The sequence below is a fragment of the Arachis ipaensis genome, chromosome B03, assembly GCF_000816755.2.
Source record: "Arachis ipaensis cultivar K30076 chromosome B03, Araip1.1, whole genome shotgun sequence".
Lineage (NCBI taxonomy): Eukaryota > Viridiplantae > Streptophyta > Magnoliopsida > Fabales > Fabaceae > Arachis > Arachis ipaensis.
Window position 1 is genome coordinate 66865319 of NC_029787.2, and position 21462 is coordinate 66886780.

The 21462-nt window shown below is 39.0% G+C and overlaps 1 protein-coding gene across 1 annotated transcript; it reads right to left on the reverse strand.

Annotated features, from left to right (window-relative positions):
- Positions 19990-20706, reverse strand: LOC107633214. Its single transcript, XM_016336854.1, has 2 exons — positions 20592-20706; positions 19990-20504 (listed from the first exon to the last, which is right to left on the reverse strand). The coding sequence occupies exons 1-2, from the start codon at positions 20704-20706 to the stop codon at positions 19990-19992; spliced, it is 630 nt and encodes a 209-aa protein (XP_016192340.1).

Below are 21462 nucleotides of genomic sequence, written 5' to 3' on the forward strand. Positions count from 1 at the left end.
TTGATTATGGAGTAGTTCTCTTTACTCTTGGCCTAGGCTAAGGGAATTGGGTAAACTTGAGTCATTGGGTCTAATGGATTTGATGATTTGGGAGCCCTTAGCGGTCAATTTGATAACCATTGACGCCTTCCTTCTACTAAGTCAATTAGTAGTGAGGTTAGAACTTATGGGTTGATGTTGACCAAACCATTTGACGTACTTCAAGTATAGAAGTAGACTTAATGAGTTTGGTTCCTCATAATTGTCAAGATATGGTTATTAGACAAGGATGGTGACCCCAATTCCCATGCCTAGCCAAGAGTTGCTTTTATCATTTATATTTGAAAACCCAAATTTCTTGATTACTTGTCTTGGTTATAGTTACTTGTTTAGTTTAGAATAGAATTATATTGGATGTTACTTTGTTAGTTTGGAATTGCTCATATCTTGCTTAGTTATTTGAATTAGTTTCTTGCAATTTAAGATTACTTGCTTGTTGAGATTATTAGTTTAAATTCTTGCTCATGACTCACAACCCCAGATTTCTAACCAATGTTGAAGCACATGTTTGTCCATTCCTTGTGAGACGACCCGAGGTTTGAATACTTCGGTTATTTCTATTGGGGTTGAACTTGTGACAACCAAATCCCTTTCTAAATTTGATATTCGAGGATTGTTGTTGGTAGAGCTATACTTGCAACGTGACTTTATTGAGAAATTCTTTACCGACGTAGTCCACGAGCGAACATTAAGAAGATTGATGGAGGAACAGCTGAGATAGGAGCGGGACATAAAAGAGCTCAAATGCTCCATTGGATTCTCCATAGGGAGTAGCAGCCGCCATCACTGAGGTTGTTGAGTCCCATTACATTTTTATTTGTTATATTTCTGTTTTCATTGTACTTTAATTTCCTGTCTGTTTTATATTTTAGTGCATGATCATATCTAGTCTTTAGTTCTTTTCTAGTTTTATTTTCTTATTTTGTTTTGGTTATAAGATATCCAATGTATCCCTCACCGTGCTTAAAAGAAAAATTTTATTTGAAAAAGAATAGTGAGATACATAAGTTTTGAGTTATATCATAAGTTATTCCAACTATTTTGTTGTGGTGACCTTGTATTTATCTTCTGAATGTATGAATTAATTGTGTATAATTGATATTGAAGTTGAGTATGTTGGCTCTTGAAGAACAGTGAATTTAGCGAAGTATTATTGATTCTCTGAAAAATCAAAAGTATTGATTCTTGAAGCAAGAAAAAACAGCTAAAAGAAAAAAATAAAAGAAAAAGAAAAATAAAAAGCTCAAAAGAAAAAGAAAAGAGCAAAGATCCAAGGCATTGAGCATCAATGATTAGGAGGGTCAAAAACTATCCTAAAAAGCTCAATTGAGTTGCTATCCCTAACTAAATGCTTGGGGTGTGAAGGTATTAAGTAAAAAGCTTGAGACTGAGCAGTTAAAGTCGTGATCCAAAGCAATAAAAGATTATGCTTAAGAACTCTGGACACCACTGTCAGGGAATTTAAGCAAAGCTAAATTCGAATCCAAAGGGTTCCCCCAGTTAAGTGCCTGTGGCATTTATGTATCCGGTGGTAATACGGGAAAACAAAATGTTTAGAGTCACGACTAGACTCAAAAGGTGCAACACACCAAAAGAAGCTGTGTTCAAGAATCAAAAAGAGCTAAAAGAAGATAATCAATAATATCATCCAGATTCTAGTTTGAAGGGATGTCAATATTTCTGAGCTTCAAAGGAAAGTGAGATGCCAAAATTATTCAGAAGTAAAGAGCTAATAGTCCCATTCAATATGTGGAACTAAACTTCATTGACAAATCCAATTATCCTATTTTGTTTTTGGTTGCTTGAGGACAAGCAATAGTTTAAGTTTGGTGTTCTGATGAGCGGATATTTTATACCCTTTTTAGGTTCATTTTCTTAGTGTTTTCAATAAATTTTATCAAGTTTTATTATTCTTTAGTAGGTTTTAGTGAAAATTTCACTTTTTGGATGCTACTTTGAGTTTTTGTGTTTTTCCTATGATTTTAGGTGATTTTTTGGTGAAAATGGCAAGTTTTCGCAAAGTCTGGTTCACAGGCTAAAAAAGGATAGCAGATGCTATCAGATCCTAACCTCCATACATTCAAATGAGCATTTCTAGAGCTACCGAGGTCTAATCGATGTGCTCTCAACGGTGTTGGAAAACTAACTTCCAGAGCTCTTTAGCAATATATAATAGTTTATACTTTTCTTTGGAAATGACTACCCAAAATGGGTGTTGAACGCCCAACTTACCCCCTTCCTGGCGTTCAACGCACCATAAGGACCAAGGCAAGCGTTAAACGCCCAAAACTGGTGTTCAACGCCACCAAGGGAGCATCAACGCAGCGTGGACACCCCCTAGTGGGTGTTCAATGCCCACTTATCCAAGTTAGACGCCAGTTCAGCCCAAACACTCACCAAGTGGGCCCAGAAGTGGATTTTTGCACCTTTCTGCTTAGTTTATTTCATTTTTTGTAATTTTTAATTATTAGATTAGTATATATAGGCGAAGATTTTTGCACCTTTCTCCAAGGATTATAATAAAACTAGGAGCCCGTAAAAAAACTTGAACATTGTAAGCCGTTACAAATACACGCACGTATCAAAGCTAATAAGCATTATATATAAAAAAACTGAAATATCAGAGGTTCCATTAAGGAAATACAAATTAGAGTTTATACATAACAGTTACCTGGTGCACGAATTTCCACCACTTCGTACAACTGAACCAGCAAGTGCACTGGGTTGTCCAAGTAATACCTGAGCAAGTCAGGGTCGATCCCACAAGGATTGTGGTTTGAAGCAAGCTATGGTTATCTTGCAGGTCTTAGTCAGAAGGATAGAAGAATTGTTGGATTGAGGCTTAATTGAATTAAAGGAATAGAAAAAAGTGTATAAAATACTTTGTGAATTGAATTATACTCAGGGATAAGAAGATGGTTAAGGATCAGAGTTGCTTTGTCTTTCTAAATTAACTCTGGTATTACTGTCTCCTTTGCTTATGAATGATTTCTTCTATTGCAGGCTATATGTGATCAATGACGTATGGCCGCGGTCATTAATCTTCTCTGCTTCAGATCAAACACCGTATGGCTGCGGTCATCCAATCTGAACAAGGGTGAAGCTCTAGCAGTTCATTCTCTTTGGTAATCTTACTCAAAACGCCATAGACAAGGTCCAATCTTCCGGATTAGAGAATGCCTCATCTTTGGGTTCTAGCCTCTACCATAGAGACCATAATCTCCCCGTAAATTAGTTGAACTGGTGTCTCGAGAAGTCCCCAACGAAGTGGTGAATTAGCCATCTGAGAGATGTATAAGCATAGCTGGCGGTTTGCGCTTTCCAGCCACGTGGTCTTAGTATGATGAACAGAGCTGATTGTCACTAATAATCCTATTCACCATGTTGAAGAACAAATATACATCTTAGAATTGATCAAACATGGATTGAAGGGAAACAGTAATACTTTGGGCTCGTCCCCTCAACCTAGAAGGTTTAAAAACTCATACTAAATGGAAATACAATGTGGTAAATGAAAATATGGTGTAAAGTGGCTGAAGATACTTAACAAAGAGTGATCTTTTACTTTAAGTACTAAACTAATGACTAGTAAGGGTAAAACAGTCTTTTTAATACTAAAATCCACTTCTGGGGCCCACTTGGTGAGGGTTTGGGCTGAGCTTTGATGAAATCCATGTGCTAGGAGACCTCTAGGGTGTTAAATGCTGGCTAGGGGGTCCTCATTGGGAGTTTGGAAGCCTGGTTTCCTCCTTTGGGCGCTGGACGCCTAGAATGGGGCGGGAGGCTGGCATTGGATGCCTATTTTGGGCATTCTAATCCAAAGTAAAGTATGAACTATTAAACATTGCTGGAAAGCTATGGAAGTCAGCTTTCCAGAGCCATTGAGAACGCCCCATTTGGACCTTTGGAGCTCTAGAAAAGCTCTTTCGAGTGCAAGGAGGTCAGATCCGGACAGCATCTGCAGTGCTTTCTCTGTCTCTGAATCAGACATTTGCTCCAGCTCCTCAATTTCAGCCAGAAAATACATGAAATTGCACAAAAACACAAAAACTCATAGTAGAATCCAAAAATGTGAATTTAACACTAAAACCTATAAAAACTTAATAAAAAGTAAACAAAACATGCTAAAAACTATATGAAAATGATGCCAAAAAGTGTATAAAAACTATATGTATTTTCCAGATTCAATTTCCATTTTGAGAGCTATAAACAACTAAACCACTTTCATTGGGTTAGGGAGCTCTGTGTAATTCAATGGATCAATATTAGTTTTCATGCTTCTTCTTCTTTCTTTTCTCTTGATCTTGCTAGAAAGCTTTCATTCTTCATCCTAGTGGATAGTTGTCTTGGAAAAGAAGCTATCTATAATTGGATATCCTCTGAACCTTGGAAGAGGAATGAGGAGATCATGCTAAAAATACTTTCTCAAATTGGATTAGATTGGGGTTTGGATGGATATCGTGACATGTAATCCTACCAACACTTTGATCTATGAATATGTTTGGTGTAATCAGTGACCATATCTCATCTCTTCCCATGAGCACTTAAATCAAGGAATTTGGGAATTTTTCATGCTTAGAGAGATTGGATTGCCAATAAATTGGGATCTAATCACCTAAGATTGCCAAGGAGATCAATGAATGCATTGATTGAGGAAGAGATGAAAACGAATTTAATTTGATCCGAAGAACTATAACATCTCCTGATCCCAATGAGCTTTCCCATCTCTGATCTACCCATTCTTTTACATTCTGTCTTTAATTTGATGCCCAATTTCCCAATTCCAATTTACTTTCTTGCAGTTTAAGCTTCTGCCCTTTAATTACTTGCAATTTAAGTTTCTGTTCTTTTTATTCTGCAATTTAATTTTTGTTCCTTTAATTTCTTGCAATTTAAGTTTCCCGCCAATTTACATTCTGCAACACCAATTCAATTCTGATTTTGCTCAACTAGAACAATTCTCCAATTAACATTGATCAACCAACCAATCCCTGTGGGATTTGACCTCACTCTACAGTGAGTTTTTACTTCACGACAATCCGGTGCACTTGCCGGTAGAAAATTGTTGAGAGACAGTTTTCAGGACATCAAGTTTATGGCGCTGTTGCCGGGGATTGGTTTTGTGTTGACAATTACTAAATTGGAGGATAACTAGATTGAGCATTTTTCTTTTCTTTTGTTAATTAAATTTCAATTTCTGCTGTTACATTTACTTTCTGCAATTTTAGTTGTTTCTCTTTATTTTTCTTTACTTCCTTACTTTCCAGCAAAACTAATACACTGACTCATTAACTGTTTGATTAATTGCCTTAAATGCTCTAACAACACATTCTCATTAACTGTGAAATCTTCACTTGCTAGTTGCTACTTATTTTGGTACTTATATGACAGGTAGAAGAAGGGTTTCAACCTCTTTTGAAAGTGAACCGGAGAGAACCTTCTTGAGATTAAGGAGGAAAGCAAGCGGAAAGAAGGCTATTGGTGTAGATGAAAAGGAGGAAGACTTGGATATAAACATGGAGGATAATATGGAAAACCATCAGGAAGGAGAGGTGAACAATCATGCCAGAGGAGGTGCAGCCAACCCTGCTCGACAAGAGAGGAGAGTTCTAGGCTCCTACATCAATCCAAACCCGGGAAACTGTGGTAGCAGCATTCAAAAGCTAACTATCCATGCTAATAATTTCAAATTGAAGCCTCAACTCATCACTCTCGTGCAAAATAATTGTTTTTTTGGAGGAAGTGCCCAAGAAGACCCTAATCAGCATCTCACTACATTCCTAAGGATCTGTGATACAGTTAAATCTAATGGTGTTCAACCTGATACCTATAGATTACTACTGTTTCCATTTTCTTTGAGGGACAAAGCATCCAAATAGCTAGAATCATTTCCCAAAGAAAGCTTGATAACCTGGGAGGATGTGGTGAATAGATTCCTAGCAAGGTTCTACCCTCCTCAGAGAGTGAATAGACTGAGAACTGACGTACAAACATTCAGACAGTAGGATGGTGAAACCTTATATGAAGCCTGGGAGAGATTCAATGATCTGACACAGAAATGCCCCCTGATATGTTTAATGAGTGGGTGCAATTGCATATCTTTTATGAAGGGCTTTCCTATGAATCAAAGAAAGCTGTTGACCACTCATCTGGAAGATCCCTTAACAAGAAGAAGACCATTGAAGAAGCCATTGATGTCATAGGAATAGTAGCTGATAATGAGTATTTTTATGCCTCAGATAGAAGCAACAAGAGTGGAGCTATGGAGCTAAACTATATGGATGCAAATCCTGGCCCAGAATAAGATGATCACTAAGCAACTAGCTGATTTGACCAAGCAAATGGAGAAGAATCAGGCTGCAGCCATCCATACTCAACCATCACCTCAAGGAGAGTTGGACACAGAGGAAGGAGTTAACTGGGATGAAGCCAATTACCTTGAAAATTTATCTAGGCAAGCTCATGATCCATATTCTAAAACCTATAACCCTGGTTGGAGGAACCACCCAAACTTTGGGTGAGGAAACTAACAAAACCAAGGCCAAGATCAGAGACCTTATAATTTCAACCAGTACACCTACCAACAATCCAATCCAAGATCATATCAACACCCATACAACAATTCTTCTCAGCCACTATATCAAGCCCAAGCCAATCAGCCTCAACACGCAACTACCAATCCACCATCTGAAGATAAGCTGTCCAAGATCGAAGCTATGCTCACCAATCTTTGCAAGGAAGTCCAGGACAACATGAATTTTAAGGAAGAAGTGAGAGATAGTATCAAAAGTCAAGGAGAGATTATTAAGAACCTCCATTCTCAAGTAGGACACCTCTCAAAGCAGATTCCTAAGTCCACTGATAGTTTTTCAAGTGACACTGAGAAAAATCCAAGAGGGAAAATGAAGAAGGTGAGATAGGAAGAGTGTAAGGCAGTTACTCTTGTGAATAAAGAAATCTTGGAAGAAGATACCAGCAAGATAACAGAGCACAACCAAGGAAGTTCCCAGGGAAACTTGGAGGAAAAGGAATAAGGAAATGGACTTGTACAGGGAAAGAACCAACAAGGAAGGAAATGCTGAAACTTTATGTGCCAAAGGCACCATTTCCCCATAGACTCAGGGGAGGTGAGAAAGAAAAGTCATACTCAAGATTCTTAGTTATGTTTACATCCCTCATTGTCAACATTCCCTTCATCAAAACTCTCCAACATATGGCTACATACAGCAAGTGCATGAAAGAGCTGCTGACCAAGAAAGCAACCTTGAAAGGGGGACAAACAGTGATAATGAACAAGGAATGTAGTGCCCTCATCAAGAAGGACTTACCTCTGAAGAAAAAAGATCCGGGGAGCTTTCATATCCCCTGTGCCATAGGAGATACAAGGATTGATAGAGGATTCTGTGATCTATGAGCCAGCATAAATGTGATGCCTCTGTCTCTCATGAAGAGGTTGCAAATCAATGAACTGAAATCCACAGATGTAGTCATTCAATTGGCTTATAAGACTCAGAAGCAAGCTGAAGGAGTAGTCAAGAATGTATTGGTCAAAGTGGGAAATTACTTTCTCCCCACTGACTTTGTTGTTCTGGACATGGAAGAAAGTTACCTTCATCCAATCATCCTGGGGAGACCATTTTTAGACAATGCTAGAGCGCTCATCGATGTGGAACAAGGAGAGTTAATACTGAGAATACATGAAGAACATCTCACCTTCCATGTTTTCAAAACCACACCTGAATCTTAGCCAGAACCTAAAGATTCGAAGGATGATCACAGCAAAATGTGCCTGGAGGAAAGCAACAGTGAACAGGAAGCAGGGCCCCTGAAACAATCCTTGGTGAACAAGCAAGAATTTCAAGAGATACAGCAACCAAGGGAGTTCAAAGAAGAGCTGAAGCCACAAGAATCAGGAAGAGCAGTTAACAAGGACCTCCCAAACACAAGAGTTAATGGAGCACTACTGGAAGAAGAGAAAAGAGTTGTGAAGAAATTGTCAAGGGGATGGAGAAATAAGAAGATCCCTATAGAAGGTTTTGCTCTGGAGACAAGGTGATATTAGCCCACCATCCACTAACCCCACCCCATCTTCCAACCATTCCATCTCAGTTACCTCAAGTGTTCACAATCAGAATGGTCCTTTCCTTGGAACATGTAGAAATCATCAAGGAATCAAGTGGAGAGAGCTTCACTGTGCGAGGAGAGGACATGAGGCACTATAATCCACCATGACAGAGACCAACCGTCAAGCTAATGACGCTAAAGAAGTGCTCCATGGGAGGCAACCCATGCTTTAGTTTATTACTTTTACTACTTTGATATGAATAATCACTGGTTTACTAACATGGATTCAAGCTCTAAGAGACATTGTGAACATTTGCATATGATATCTTGAAGCATATGATCCATCTCTAAGTTTGGTGTGCCTACAGGCACCCTAAGATGCTTTTTAAACAATAATGATCATATAGCTCTCTTGATATATGCCTAATTGTTTTCTTGGAGTATATAGCCAAACCTTAAGTTTGGTGTTCTATATATACTAAAAACACAAGCGATGAAAGTCAAATTTGATTTAAGTCTTGAATTTCATGAACTGCAACGATGTTTTACATTTTACATTTTTTAGTTCATCTTTAAATTCAGAAAATAAAGTGTTTCTCATATTGATTTAATCAAAGGTGACAAGAACATTGTAAGATTTCAATGACATCACTTGGTGGAAATAATCTTTTGAACCACATTGCCAAACACTAAGTTTGGTGTCCACCAAGACTAGAAATGCACACAAGAAGACACGGCTAAGTGAACACCGATGAGGCACACTAGTCAAGTCTTTAGTTTTAAATTTAATTACAGTAGGTCCTGTGTTTGTCGCCCTCTTTTTTATTCATATTTTTTCCTTTTTGTGATGGATAGGCATGCAGAGGAATAAATGGATGAAAGAGAAAAGGTAATGAAGGGTACGGTTGACATGAAGATAAGAAGTGGGTCACATGGCTTGGAATCTATCCTTGGGAAATATAAATCTGCATGTTGTTGGGAGGTGCACCACACCTAAATGATTGAGCCACATGCTCAATGAAGAGGCAAACTTTGTCCTCATTCAACTTTACATGCATACAATTTATCCTTACCTATTCAAAAAGCATCCTAACCGTCCAATCTTCATCCATAATTGCTATATATAGCTTTCACTTGGACTTTGTTTCATAGCTCCAACTTTAACTATCCTGCACTCAAAAATTTGGTCTTGTGTCCTTAAGGTTCAATGTCACAACCGTGCTTCTTTATGCCTCAAACCCTTGATTAATGGAATTTTGCTGCTATAGAATTCACAAATGAAATTTCATCGAAGTATAGTTTCTAAACCAACAATAATTCTTTCATACAAAAATTTGTTTGTCACAAGTACAAACCCCTAAAATTATAAACCGACGTATTTAAACCTCGGGTCGTCTCTCAAAGGAATTGCAGGGTAGTGTTCTTGTTATTGGCCATGGGCATGTATCTTTTGGGGTTTTGAATAGGAAACAAGAAAAGTAAATTGCAAAGGAAATCAAATGACAAAAAAGGTCTTGGCAAGGTTTGGTGGTCAAGGATCTCTATCCTTATCACTAACCACAATATGGTAATTGCAAGGATCAATCCCACTAAGTCATCCTCTAACAAGCAAAGGAAAGTCAAATGAGCTATATCAATCCAAGTCCATAGGTCCTAGCTATTCACTAAGTGAATTAATGAGAGCTAGAGTTAATGGCTACCAACTATCAATCACTTGGACATTAGTGACTCAAGAATTCATAAGTTACCTTCCCAAGCCAAGAGCATAAACTTCTACTCTAACATCTTCTCAAGCATTTTAACAAACACTTGGAAGGTATAAAGGAAAAGCATAGTAAATTGACAACAACAATGAAATCTAACAACACTTTACTGCAAGGAATTAACAACAACAATCAAAAGGAACATTATTGACATGAATTACCTCAAATTGAATTGAAAGAAAATGGAAGGAACAAAGTAGATCTACAACAAAGTAATGAAACAACATAGAGGAAAAATTACAACAAAAGAATAGAAGAACAAGATGTAAAATCAAAGAATTGAGAGGTAGAAGTAGATGAAAGCATGGATTAAAACCAAGATCTAAGATTATTGACCTAAATTTAATCCTAATTCCAGAAAGAAGTGAGGGCTTCTCTAACTAATCCTAATCCTCGTGTCTCAAAATGATGGAATCCCCCTTTTGCTCTTCAATCCTTGGCTCTTTTAAGTGTTTTTGGCGCCAAAGTTGGTTTAGTTTGGGCCCCACAGCCTTTGTAAATTCGTTGGGCACATTTTCACTTAAAAATCACGTGCCAGCACCGACGCATACACGTACATCACGCATTTGCGTCCAGTGCACGTGCGCGTGGATGAGTGCATCCAAATCTTTGGCTTTTCCATGTGTTCCCCATTCTGCATGCTTTTCTCTTCATTCCTTTGTCCATTCCTAGCCTTTTTCAATCTGAAATCACTAACAAACACATCAAGGCATCTAGTGGAATCAAAGGAAGATAAAAAATCATCAAATTAAGGATCTAAAAGCATGTTTTCACATTTAAGCACAAATTAAGGTAGAATCACAAAACCATGCTATTTCATTGAATAAACGTGAGAAAAGGTTTATAAAAGACTCTAAATCCAACATAAGATAAACCCTAAAAGGGGGTTTATCAACCTCCCCACACTTAAACCTTATGTCCTCATGCTATACCAAGAATGAAGTAAAGGGTATGACATTTATTCAATGGAACTAAACTATATGCAAGCTATCTAAATGAAACTACCTATTATAAATATAAATGCTTGGTCAAAACAAACCAACTTCCAAGAGAACATATGTAAGCATAAGGGCTAAAGCAATAGGAATCAAATCCAACCCACAATTGCATTGAACTATAAAGAGGATTTACAAACTTGCAAGAATAAGGATGATTATGGTGAAAACATGTGGTTGAGCCATCGAACCCTCACCGGATGTATATCCGCTCTAGTCACTCAAGTATTTAGGGGTTGATTCACTCAATTCTCCCCTAATCATGCTTTCCAAGATTTGTTCTTCATCTAACAATCAACAATTATTCAATGCATGCATACAATTATCATGAGGTCTTTCTCAAGGTTGTAATGGGGCTAGAGTCAAGGTAGGGTCATATATAGTTAAGTGGACTTGAAATTTGAATCTTTGATGAGCTTAAACCTTCCCACCTAACCTATGATGACCTATACAATTAAGTTCTAAACTAACTATCCATTCTTTACTTTTTCACATACTCATGCATTTTTTTTCATTTTCCAACACTTATACATTGATTCTTATTTGAACTTTACTTTGGGGCATTTTGTCCCCTTTTTATTTCTTTTTTTTTCTTCTTTTTTATTTCTTTCTTTTTCTATATTTTTTTCTTTTTTTTCTTTTTCTTTTATTTTTCTCATTTTTTTTCTTTCAAACTATGTACAAGAATATCAATGCATAAGGTCTAACATTTTGATTAATACATGAGCATGCACCCAATTTCCAATATTCACAACAAAAATACAAGATTACCTTTTTATTCACCCAATGTCCTAAGTTTTTCCACACTTGAATGATACACACTCACTAGCCTAAGCTAATCAAAGATCCAAATTAAGGACATTTATTGTTTTTCGCTTCAAGGCTTGTAATGTGCTAAATTAAGAATAAGTGGGTTAAGCGTAGGCTCAAAGTTGCTAACAATGGAAGATAAAAGGTAAGGCTTTTTGGGCAAGTGAGCTAAATAAAGTGATGGCCTCAATCATGTAAATGCATGAATACAAGGAATAATGGACATAAAGAATTAAATGAATCAAGGATCACAATCATAGAAAGAGAATAATTGCACACAAGAAGGAAAATAAGTGGTTATAAGATGTAACCATATCATTAGGCTCAAATCTCACTTGCTTGTGTTCTTAGCTCAAAACATGATTCACAAAATATAGAATTCAAGCAGGTTCCACAAAAATTTTTCAATCAATTGGGGTGGTGCCCTATAGATAGGTTCTTTGGAAAATTCATTGTTTGACTAAGCTTATTCTAAATGCAATGTTGTGATTTAGAAAGCTAAAATCTCCTAATAATCCAAATATTTTTCTAATCACAACCAAAACTAAAATAACTATATAAAGCAAATAACAACTAAAAGTATGAAATATCTATCAACCAAGGTGCAAAATGCAACAAACTAAAATAAAAGTATCCAAAATAACAAATATATACAATAATCCCAAGAGTGCAGTAAAATAAAGTGCAAAGTACTAAGAATAACATAAAATAAGTGATAAGCGTCCGAAATGTGTTCACCCAAAATAGCTATCCACCGACGGCGACGACGGTGACCTCCCCACACTTAAAACGAAGCATCATCCTCGATGCTACTGCTCAGGCTCGGAATGGGGGTACCTGGCTGCTGGGTCTCAGGCTGTGGCTCCTCAGGGGGCTGCTGCGCCTCCGGGGTGGCCTGTGTCTATGGTGGTGCCTCTGGCTAAGCCGGCTCTACCTCGTGCTCCTCCTCGTCAGATGCGGAAGAGTCAGGAAGAAGGGGCAACTCAATGCCCAGTGCCACAAACATCTGATCAACTCTGTCCAGGTGTTGCATGATGCGGCGCTCACTACGCTCCATGAAGCGGAACAGATGTTGTACTAAGAGATATGTCGGCTGGGGTGTTGGTGGTGGTATATGAGCTGCTGGTGCTGATGGGCCTGCTGCGGCTGAGGAAGATGAAGGGTCAGCTGTCGCTGCTGCTCTGGCTCTGGCTCTGGAGCGACGCCAAGAATGGGGCTTCTCGTTCACCCAATTAACCCATAGAATCACTTCCTCCTTTCCATGGACCGGGGGTGGTGTCTCATCATCCGCCTCCCATGGGGCACCTACTAGTTGAATCATCTCAGTGACCAATTTGGGAATGGAAGTAAGCCACGGACATGTGCTCGCCACATGTATCGCCTGATCAACCGGGGGAAATATACCTCCTTCCCCTCCATAATACATCCGATCAGGACGAGCATCTCCACTGGAATCTCGGTAAAGTGGGTGGTAGGCATGACGTAGTGGGCAAAGATTTGCTGCCATGTCTTGGCCTCCTTCGATAAATGAGCAAACAACATCCCCTTGGGATTCCTATTGTCAGCATCCATCACCCAAGGGACATCCGGGGTGGCAACAACATCCCTCAGAGCATCATAATCAAAAGTCACACAATGTATCATTATCTCCGCCTGCTCATTAGCATCTGTATCACCGGTCCTAGGCAGACAGCTGAGTCTATCCTCAATGGCAGCCTTAGTAACCAATATCTGACCGCCTCTCAGGTGGACTGAATCAAGGGTATGTCTGAAGAAGTTACAGTAAAATTCCTTCACCCATGATGAGTTTACCCTACCTAGCTCCCTATCAATAAAGCCTAGGCCCATCTCCTGAATATGTGTCATAATGGCTTGCCTCAAGTCAGTTGGGATGGCCAGTTTCTTCTCTATATTCAGATTATTCTTCTGGTATGTCGGAAAGCAGATCTCGCAGTATAGGTTAGGGAACCTATACGCCTCTGTAGGCGGCAGCTGCTGGTTAGCTTTGTCCTCGTCATTAAAAGGGTTCTTGGCATAGTCGTGGTAAGGAGAAAGAGTGGAGGCTTGAGGTTTCTTGCGCTTCCTTGAGGTAACCTTAGACTTTTCTCTATCGCCCATCCTGAAAAATAGAGATACAGGATATAAACAATTAAGCCACGTAGAGGGAAAACAAAGCAAGGCATTGAGCATATACAAAAGGCAAGATGATTGACATGTTAATGAAGTGAGTCAAAAAGAAATGAAAACTTGGAGTGCAAGCAAACAAAATACAGAATTCAAATCGAACTACAACCAAGAAATCTTGCAAAGAAAATAGAATGCTTGTTTGTTAAGCAACCATAGTCATCATACTCAAAAGAATATAAGTGTTAGTAAGAAAACTAAAAGGAGAGTTAGAATGTTAACAAGGTCAAAAGTTAGAAAACTAAGTCATGTGTTAGTGGCATGACAATCATGGGACTCAACCAAGAGAAGCTCAAATGAGTATATAAGACAAGCATGCTCACAATCATAAGGATGATGCAGCCATTGATGATGAAATGTGAGTGGGCATAGAAGCATATAAGGTAAAAGCATTTCATCAACGATGCCCATGGTCACCAATTATGCAATAATTGCATAATTGGCGAGCAAAGCTTGAAACATGCACTAGTGTAACCAAAGGCAAGTTGAAAACCGTTTTGAATTAAAGGGTTACACAAGTGCAATGCGCCAATTATTGTAAAAGAATGAACCATATTCAAGAAGAATGCAAGTTAAGAGTGAAAATACATTAAGGTTCAATTAGATTTGTTAGGCAAGGGATTGTCTGACATAGAAGTCTGACAAACAATTCCTTGAGCTAAATATTTCAATGCATGCAACGGGAAACAAAATAAACACAGAAATGCCAGCCAAAATAACCAGTGAATTGAACTTGATGTGAGTCAAGCAGATCTCAATTTCAAAGGTGTCAAGTTCAATTCTAGGTAGCAAGTTTAAAACAGTTTCTAGAGTTAGGCAGCATTTCGGTAGTAAATTGGGTGTTCCCGAATAGCAAGAAGCAGCAAAAATAAGGTATATGAGTCCATCAAACAGGTAGCAACAAGATGTAAACACGGATTGCATATACAAGTCAACGACACAAATGAAATCAGCAGGGCAGTAGTGAAACAAATCTTATGAAACAGAAGCAGCATAGCAGTTACAAGAGTGCATAGAGCATCACACCACATTATTCATCAAAGCAACAATATTAAGCCATTCAGATAACAAGAACAGAGCACTTATCAGGCCTAAAATATTCTAACCACATCCTAACTACCTAACAGCATGCATCTCTATCTATCCTAACAAGCAGAATCAATCACTATGCTAACTAAAATAACAACAATGAAATGAATAAAAGAAATTAGAGAGACAGGGCAGAAAGCAGGAGGAAAACCTGGCAGGGTAGCAGAAGCAAAATTGGAAAAGAGATGGGGAAAAATGAACGGAGGGACTACATATCCACCAAGGACGACGGCGGCCTGGCTTGCATCGGCAGTTCAGGACTGGGTGGTGAGAACAGGGGGGAGAGCAGAGAGGGCAGCTCTGCCTGATGCAGTGGTGAGTATGAGGGAAGAGGGTAGAGGAGAGTGAGTTGGTGTGAGTGGTGATGGCGGTTAGGGTACCGGTGGCAATGGCGGCTGCGGCGGTTGGGGTACCGGTGGCAATGGCGGCTGCGGCGGTTGGTCGGAGGCGGACGGAGGAAGCAGCAAATGAGGGGGTTGTGGAAGAAGGAAGAGAGAATATTGGAAGAGAGAGTGGTGATAGATGCGACTGCACTAGGGCTCGCGTCCCTGGGGTTAAGACATTTTGAATCTACGCGTGCACATCCTTGACGCGTCCGCATGGGTGGACAAAAACGGGATGGACGCAGAAGCGCCAAGTGCGCTTAAGCGTGGTGGAGAGAGTGCGCGTTGACGCGTATGCATGAAGTACGCGTCTGCGTGGGTTGCAGCTTGCGCGAGAAGCACATTGTACGCATGGTGTTCAAGCAATTCTCGGGTCATATATATGGGATCTAATTTGGCACATCGACGCGTACGCGTCATGTACACGTACGCGTGTATATGATTGTGCCCACGCGCAGTGTTTGCGCTGTGTTCTCCTAATTCTCTAGATTCATATATTGGGGTTGTAGCCGCCAATTGATGCATACGCGTGCCGCATGTGTACGCGTCCATGCCCTTTTTTTTTTGACAGAAATACTAAAAGTAGCTTAAAATCTCCCTAAACTCTACCTACAACTCAAAACCAACTACAAATGCAAATTTAATAAAAATTTCAAAAGCAAATAAACATAACATGCACTTCAAGAAACTAACAACCAAAGCATTAAGGCATGACTATATTAAGAGGAAAACTACCTACAATGGTAACTCAAATCACTTATTGATCAAATTACAAGAGAGAGTGGAAACAATTTACCATGGTGGGGTGTCTCCCACCTAGCACTTTTATTTTAAGTCCTTAAATTGGACATTTGGGAAGCTCTTTGTCATGGTAGCTTGTGTTTCTACCCATCCTCGAATCTCCAAGGATCTTTGCTCCTCGAATGGTTGACAGAAATTCCAACCGTCTTCATCAAGCTTGGGTGGAGTTCAACCCAAGATATGAGTTCGCAAAGTTGGTCTTCCAAGTGGGATCCGGGGTCCCATATCTTATTTTCATACCTGTCTTCTAGTTGATTATCATGGTTCTTCCATCCGGGTGGTGGACATAGAGAAGTCTCCTTAGAAAGCCAAATCATCTTCCTAGACCCACACAAAGTAGTACTCATCCAATCATGGTCGCTTTGCTTCGAAGCTTCGACCTTAATGAGCCTAATACTAAACTTCCTACCACTACACAACTCCCTTTCGCTATTAACTCCACAAAGAGCTCTAAGTTGACCCTCCGTTTCAATCAAACCATATTCAAGTGAGAAAGTGAAGTTTAAGGGTAGGAATTTTACCCACTTGCATGTTGTGTTGGACGGTGACTTAGGAAGGGGAACCTCCCCACACTTAGACAATGCGAGGTTTACTCCCTTAGGCTCTTCCTTAGTTGTTTCCACCTCTTGACAACTTCTTTCAATTTTGGCTTGCTTGTCATCTTCTTCCAATTCCTCCTCATCATCAATCACATCAAGCTTTGGAGGCTGTGTGAAGTTCAATTCAATATCAACTTCACCTTTAATGGAAGGGTCTTCAACAAAGTCACCAATGTCAATTGGCATGGAGTTGTCTTCAATAACTTCAACTTCTTGTCCAATGGGAGGGGATTCAATGTTGGATAGAAAGTCATTGATGATTGAATCCATCTCTCGATCAACCTCTTCATATTCTTCAATTTTGATATACTCCGGAGGTTGTTGAAACTCCCATGGTGGTTCCGCATCTCCTAGATCTTCAACCACTTCTTCCTTTTCTCCAATAATCGTAGGTTTCTCCAATGGTTCCAATATAAAGCCCAACTCCTCCTTCTCCAACGGATTTTCTGACCTCTTCTTTATGCTTTGCTCTTCTTTTGATCCTTTACATGTGGCTACGGAAGCACCTTGAGTGTTCAAGCATTGGTAGGCTAAAGTGTGCACTACCTTGGTCAAGTTCGTCACAAACTCTAGTGTGTTCCTTTGCATATCCACTTGTCCTTGAAGTAGCAAAGTGAGAGAATCATCCATTGGGGCTTGGGGTGGATAAGAGGGTTCATCATTTTGGAGGAATGGTTCATAGTAGGAAAGTGATTCTTTTTGGTAAGGATATGAAGATGGTATGTATTGAGGTGGTTCTTGGTAGTAATCATGAGAGGGTTGTGGTTGTTCTAAAGGTTCTTGCTCATAACGGTCACAAGGATATGGCATGGGTGATTGGTCATATAATAGATATGGATCATAGGAGGGTGCTTGGTAAAGAAAGGCTTGTGAGAATGGTTGAGGTTCATGTTGAGGATAGGATTCATAGGCATATGATGGTGGTAATTGATTGTCACAAAAAGATTCACCATAGCCATTAAATTGACATGCATTAGGATGGTGATTATACCTATAAGTATCCGGAGGTGGTTGCCAATAGGAGTGATCAATTCCTTGAGGCTCCTCCCATCTTTGTTGGTTCCATCCTTGATACATGTGGTCATTGAAGTTCACATTTCCTACAACACAATTAGAACCAAACTCATAGCCAAAAGGGTAAGACTTCATAATGGATACAAAAACAAACTAACAAAGTCCTAAAGCTATCAAAAGCTAAGAAAGAGGTAAAAGACAAACATATTCACAATATTCACATATATACAATAACCAATAACAAGGCACACAATTGCAAATTCCCTGGCAACGGTGCCATTTTGATGAATGGAATTTTGGTGGTATAGAATTCACAAATGAAATTTTGTCGAAGTATAGTTTCTAAACCAACAATAATCCTTTCATACAAAAATGTGTTTGTCACAAGTACAAACCCCTAAAATTATAAACCGAAGTATTCAAACCTCGAGTTGTCTCTCAAAGAAATTACAGGGTAGTGTTCTTGTTATTGGCCATGGGCATGTATATTTTGGGGTTTTGAATAGGAAACAAGAAAAGTAAATTGCAAAGGAAATCAAATGACAAAAAAGGTCTTGGCAAGGTTTGGTGGTCAAGGATCTCTATCCTTATCACTAACCACAATATGGTAATTGCAAGGATCACTCCCACTAAGTCATCCGTTAACAAGCAAAGGAAAGTCAAGTGAGCTATATCAATCCAAGTCCATAGGTCCTAGCTATTCACTAATTGAATTAATGAGAGCTAGAGTTAATGGCTACCAACTATCAATAACTTGGACATTAGTGACTCAAGAATTCCTAATTTACCTTCCCAAGCCAAGAGCATAAAATTTTACTCTAACATCTTCTCAAGCATTTTAACAAACACTTGGAAGGTATAAAGGAAAAGCATAGTAAATTGACAACAACAATGAAATCTAACAACACTTTACTACAAGGAATTAACAACAACAATCAAAAGGAACATTATTGACATGAATTACCTCAAATTGAATTGAAAGAAAATGGAAGGAACAAGAGTAGATCTACAACAAAGTAATGAAACAACATAGAGAAAATTACAACAAAAGAATAGAAGAACGAGATGTAAAATCAAAGAATTGAGAGGTAGAAGTAGCTGAAAGCATGGATTAAAACCTAGATCCAAGATTATTGACCTAAACCTAATCCTAATTCCAGAGAAAGGTGAGGGCTTCTCTAACTAATCCTAATCCTCATGTCTCAAAATGATGTAATCCCCCTTTTGCTCTTCAATCCTTGGCTCTTTTAAGTGCTTTTGGCGCCAAAGTTGGTTTAGATTGGGCCCACAGCCTCTGTGAATTCACTGGGCACGTTTTCACTTAAAAATCACGTGCCAGCACCGACGCGTATGTGTACATCACGCGTGAGCATCTTTTTTATCTTTTCCTAGTGAATTTGCATCTAAATTGTTGAATTTAATAAAGAATTAATTATATTTTAGCCACTATGGATGCTATTTTGAGTTTTATGCAATACTGTTTATTTTAGGTAGCATTCGGTTGGATTTGATGGAGTTTCTGCAGCACAAGAATCAAAAGAGATGGCAGAGAGGAGCGACGCATACACGTGCCTGACGCGTACACGTAATTTGAAGATTTGCTCAGTGACGCGTGTGCGTGACTGATGCGTACACGTGACTCGCGGAAAAAGACCATTGACGCGTGTGCGTGACCGACGCGTACGCGTAACATGCGCAACGTGCAAAAAACGCAAAAAGACGCTGAGGGCGATTTTTGGGCTGTTTTGACCCAGTTTTCAGCCCAGAAAACACAGATTAGAAGCTGTAGAATGGACAAATCAAGTGGTCCCCACCCATCAGCTAAAGACTTGTTAATTAATTCGAATTTAAATTCAAATTTGATTTTTAAATAGGAAAAGATATTATTTTAATTTTAATTTTAGAAATTTGATTTTTAAATTATTAGGATTAGTTATAAAAGGGGATTCAGATCCATCAGATTGGAACTCAGTACATTTTTACCTGAATCCTTATTTTCTCTTTACCATGAGCAACTAATCCTCTATTGTTAAGGTTAGGAGCTCTATCTATTTCTATGGATTGATTTTATTACTTTTTCTATTTTAATTTATGTATGGATTTATATTTAAGAATTGTTTTCGTTCTTTATTTTATGAATTTGGGTGGAATGAAAGTATGACCCTCTTTCTAAATGCGTTCTTGTATAACTTGGAAAAGCTCTTTACTTGAACAACAGCTTGAAAACATATTCTCCTAAATTTCTAATTTATCTGGATTTAATAGTTGTGGGTTCCTTCTTAGCACATTCTTCTACTAACTTACACTTATTAACCATCTCAGCAAAATTTCGTATCTCCAATGGAACTACTGAACTCATCAGATCGTCACGAAGGCCCCCTTCGAACTTCAAACACTTCCATTCTTCAAAGTCAGCAGGATTCCCTTGGCAGATCCTGGAGAAACGGCACAAGTCATCAAACTTACGGGCATATTCTGCAACAGTTGTGTTACCCTGTTTCAGCTGCATAAGTTCCATCCCCTTAGCGTCACGAGCTGCCCTCGGAAAATACTTTTTATAAAATTCATCCTTAAAAGTATTCCAAGGAATATCGCCTTCATCTTGTTGCAACAGTCGTTGTATCCCCTTCCACCAATACTCAGCTTCTCCTTCCAGCATATAAGTAGCGAACTCCACGTGTTGGCTTTCCGGAACATGCTGCGCTCGCAGTGATCGTTCAATAGCTCGAAACCAGTTGTCAGCATTAGTCGCAACGAGTGTACCTTTAAACTTAGGCGGTTTAACTTTCAAAAAAGTCGCAAGGGTCATAGGTCTTTGGAGATGCCCCAAGTTATTCTCATCATTTCCACTATCTTCCCCGTGCTCATTCTCATTCCCGTTTCTCACTCCAAGACAATCAACAGCCCTAGCCGCTGCTACTGCAGCCTCACGCACTGCCTCAGCCACATCGTTCATGGTAGTCATAAACGTCTCCTGTTCCCTCTCGTAGTTAACATTAGGAATTCCTTCTCGTATGCCTCATCTCCATGAACCCATCGTGGTCCTGTTCACACCAAACAATCATTATTAAGGTGATCAGTCTTAACACTTCAAGTCAAGTGTGAACACTCCCAGAATGAAAACACAGAGACAATCATGCAACACATATCACATAGATATCCTATAAGCATGAGACACACAATAGAGTATGCAATTAAGCATAGTCAGTCCACTCCCCAGGCTCTATTGGGAACGAACTGCGCTGATACCAACTTGTAACGACCCAACTCCCAGTATGCCATGGTCATACAAGAAGCTAAGTGTTACTAACTTATCCTTCCTAATTATTATTTATTATTTAAAAATATGAGCATGTTCCTTGTTAGAGCGATGCCAATTTTACGAGTAACTTTTTTCTTTATTGCGGATGTTCAGGTAAAATAAACAAGCATACATTGAGAGTAATAGAAAAGCGGCATAAAGAAACATAGAAATACAGCTGATAATATACATCATGTACACTATAACAAAACATGTAGCGTTTACACAAGATCAAGTCAGTTTACATCCTCGTCATCCTACGTAGCTAATATTTACACAACACTCCCAGGGCCTGGCCCATACAAAAAGCCACTAAGCTGGCGCCCAGGCTAGCCTAACCACTATGTAGCTCCTAGCTCTCGGGTGTACTAACACAAGTGAGAGACTAACTATCAGATAATGTCAGACTAGAGTGCCATC

Bases quoted from the DNA above. Each gene is read 5' to 3' on its own strand.
- LOC107633214 (XM_016336854.1), bottom strand. From the start codon at position 20,706: ATGACTACCATGAACGATGTGGCTGAGGCAGTGCGTGAGGCTGCAGTA. The intron at 20,505-20,591 runs GTGGAAATGATG...CTAAGTTTAAAG, and splicing joins GAATGAGCACGGGGAAGATA to GTACACTCGTTGCGACTAAT.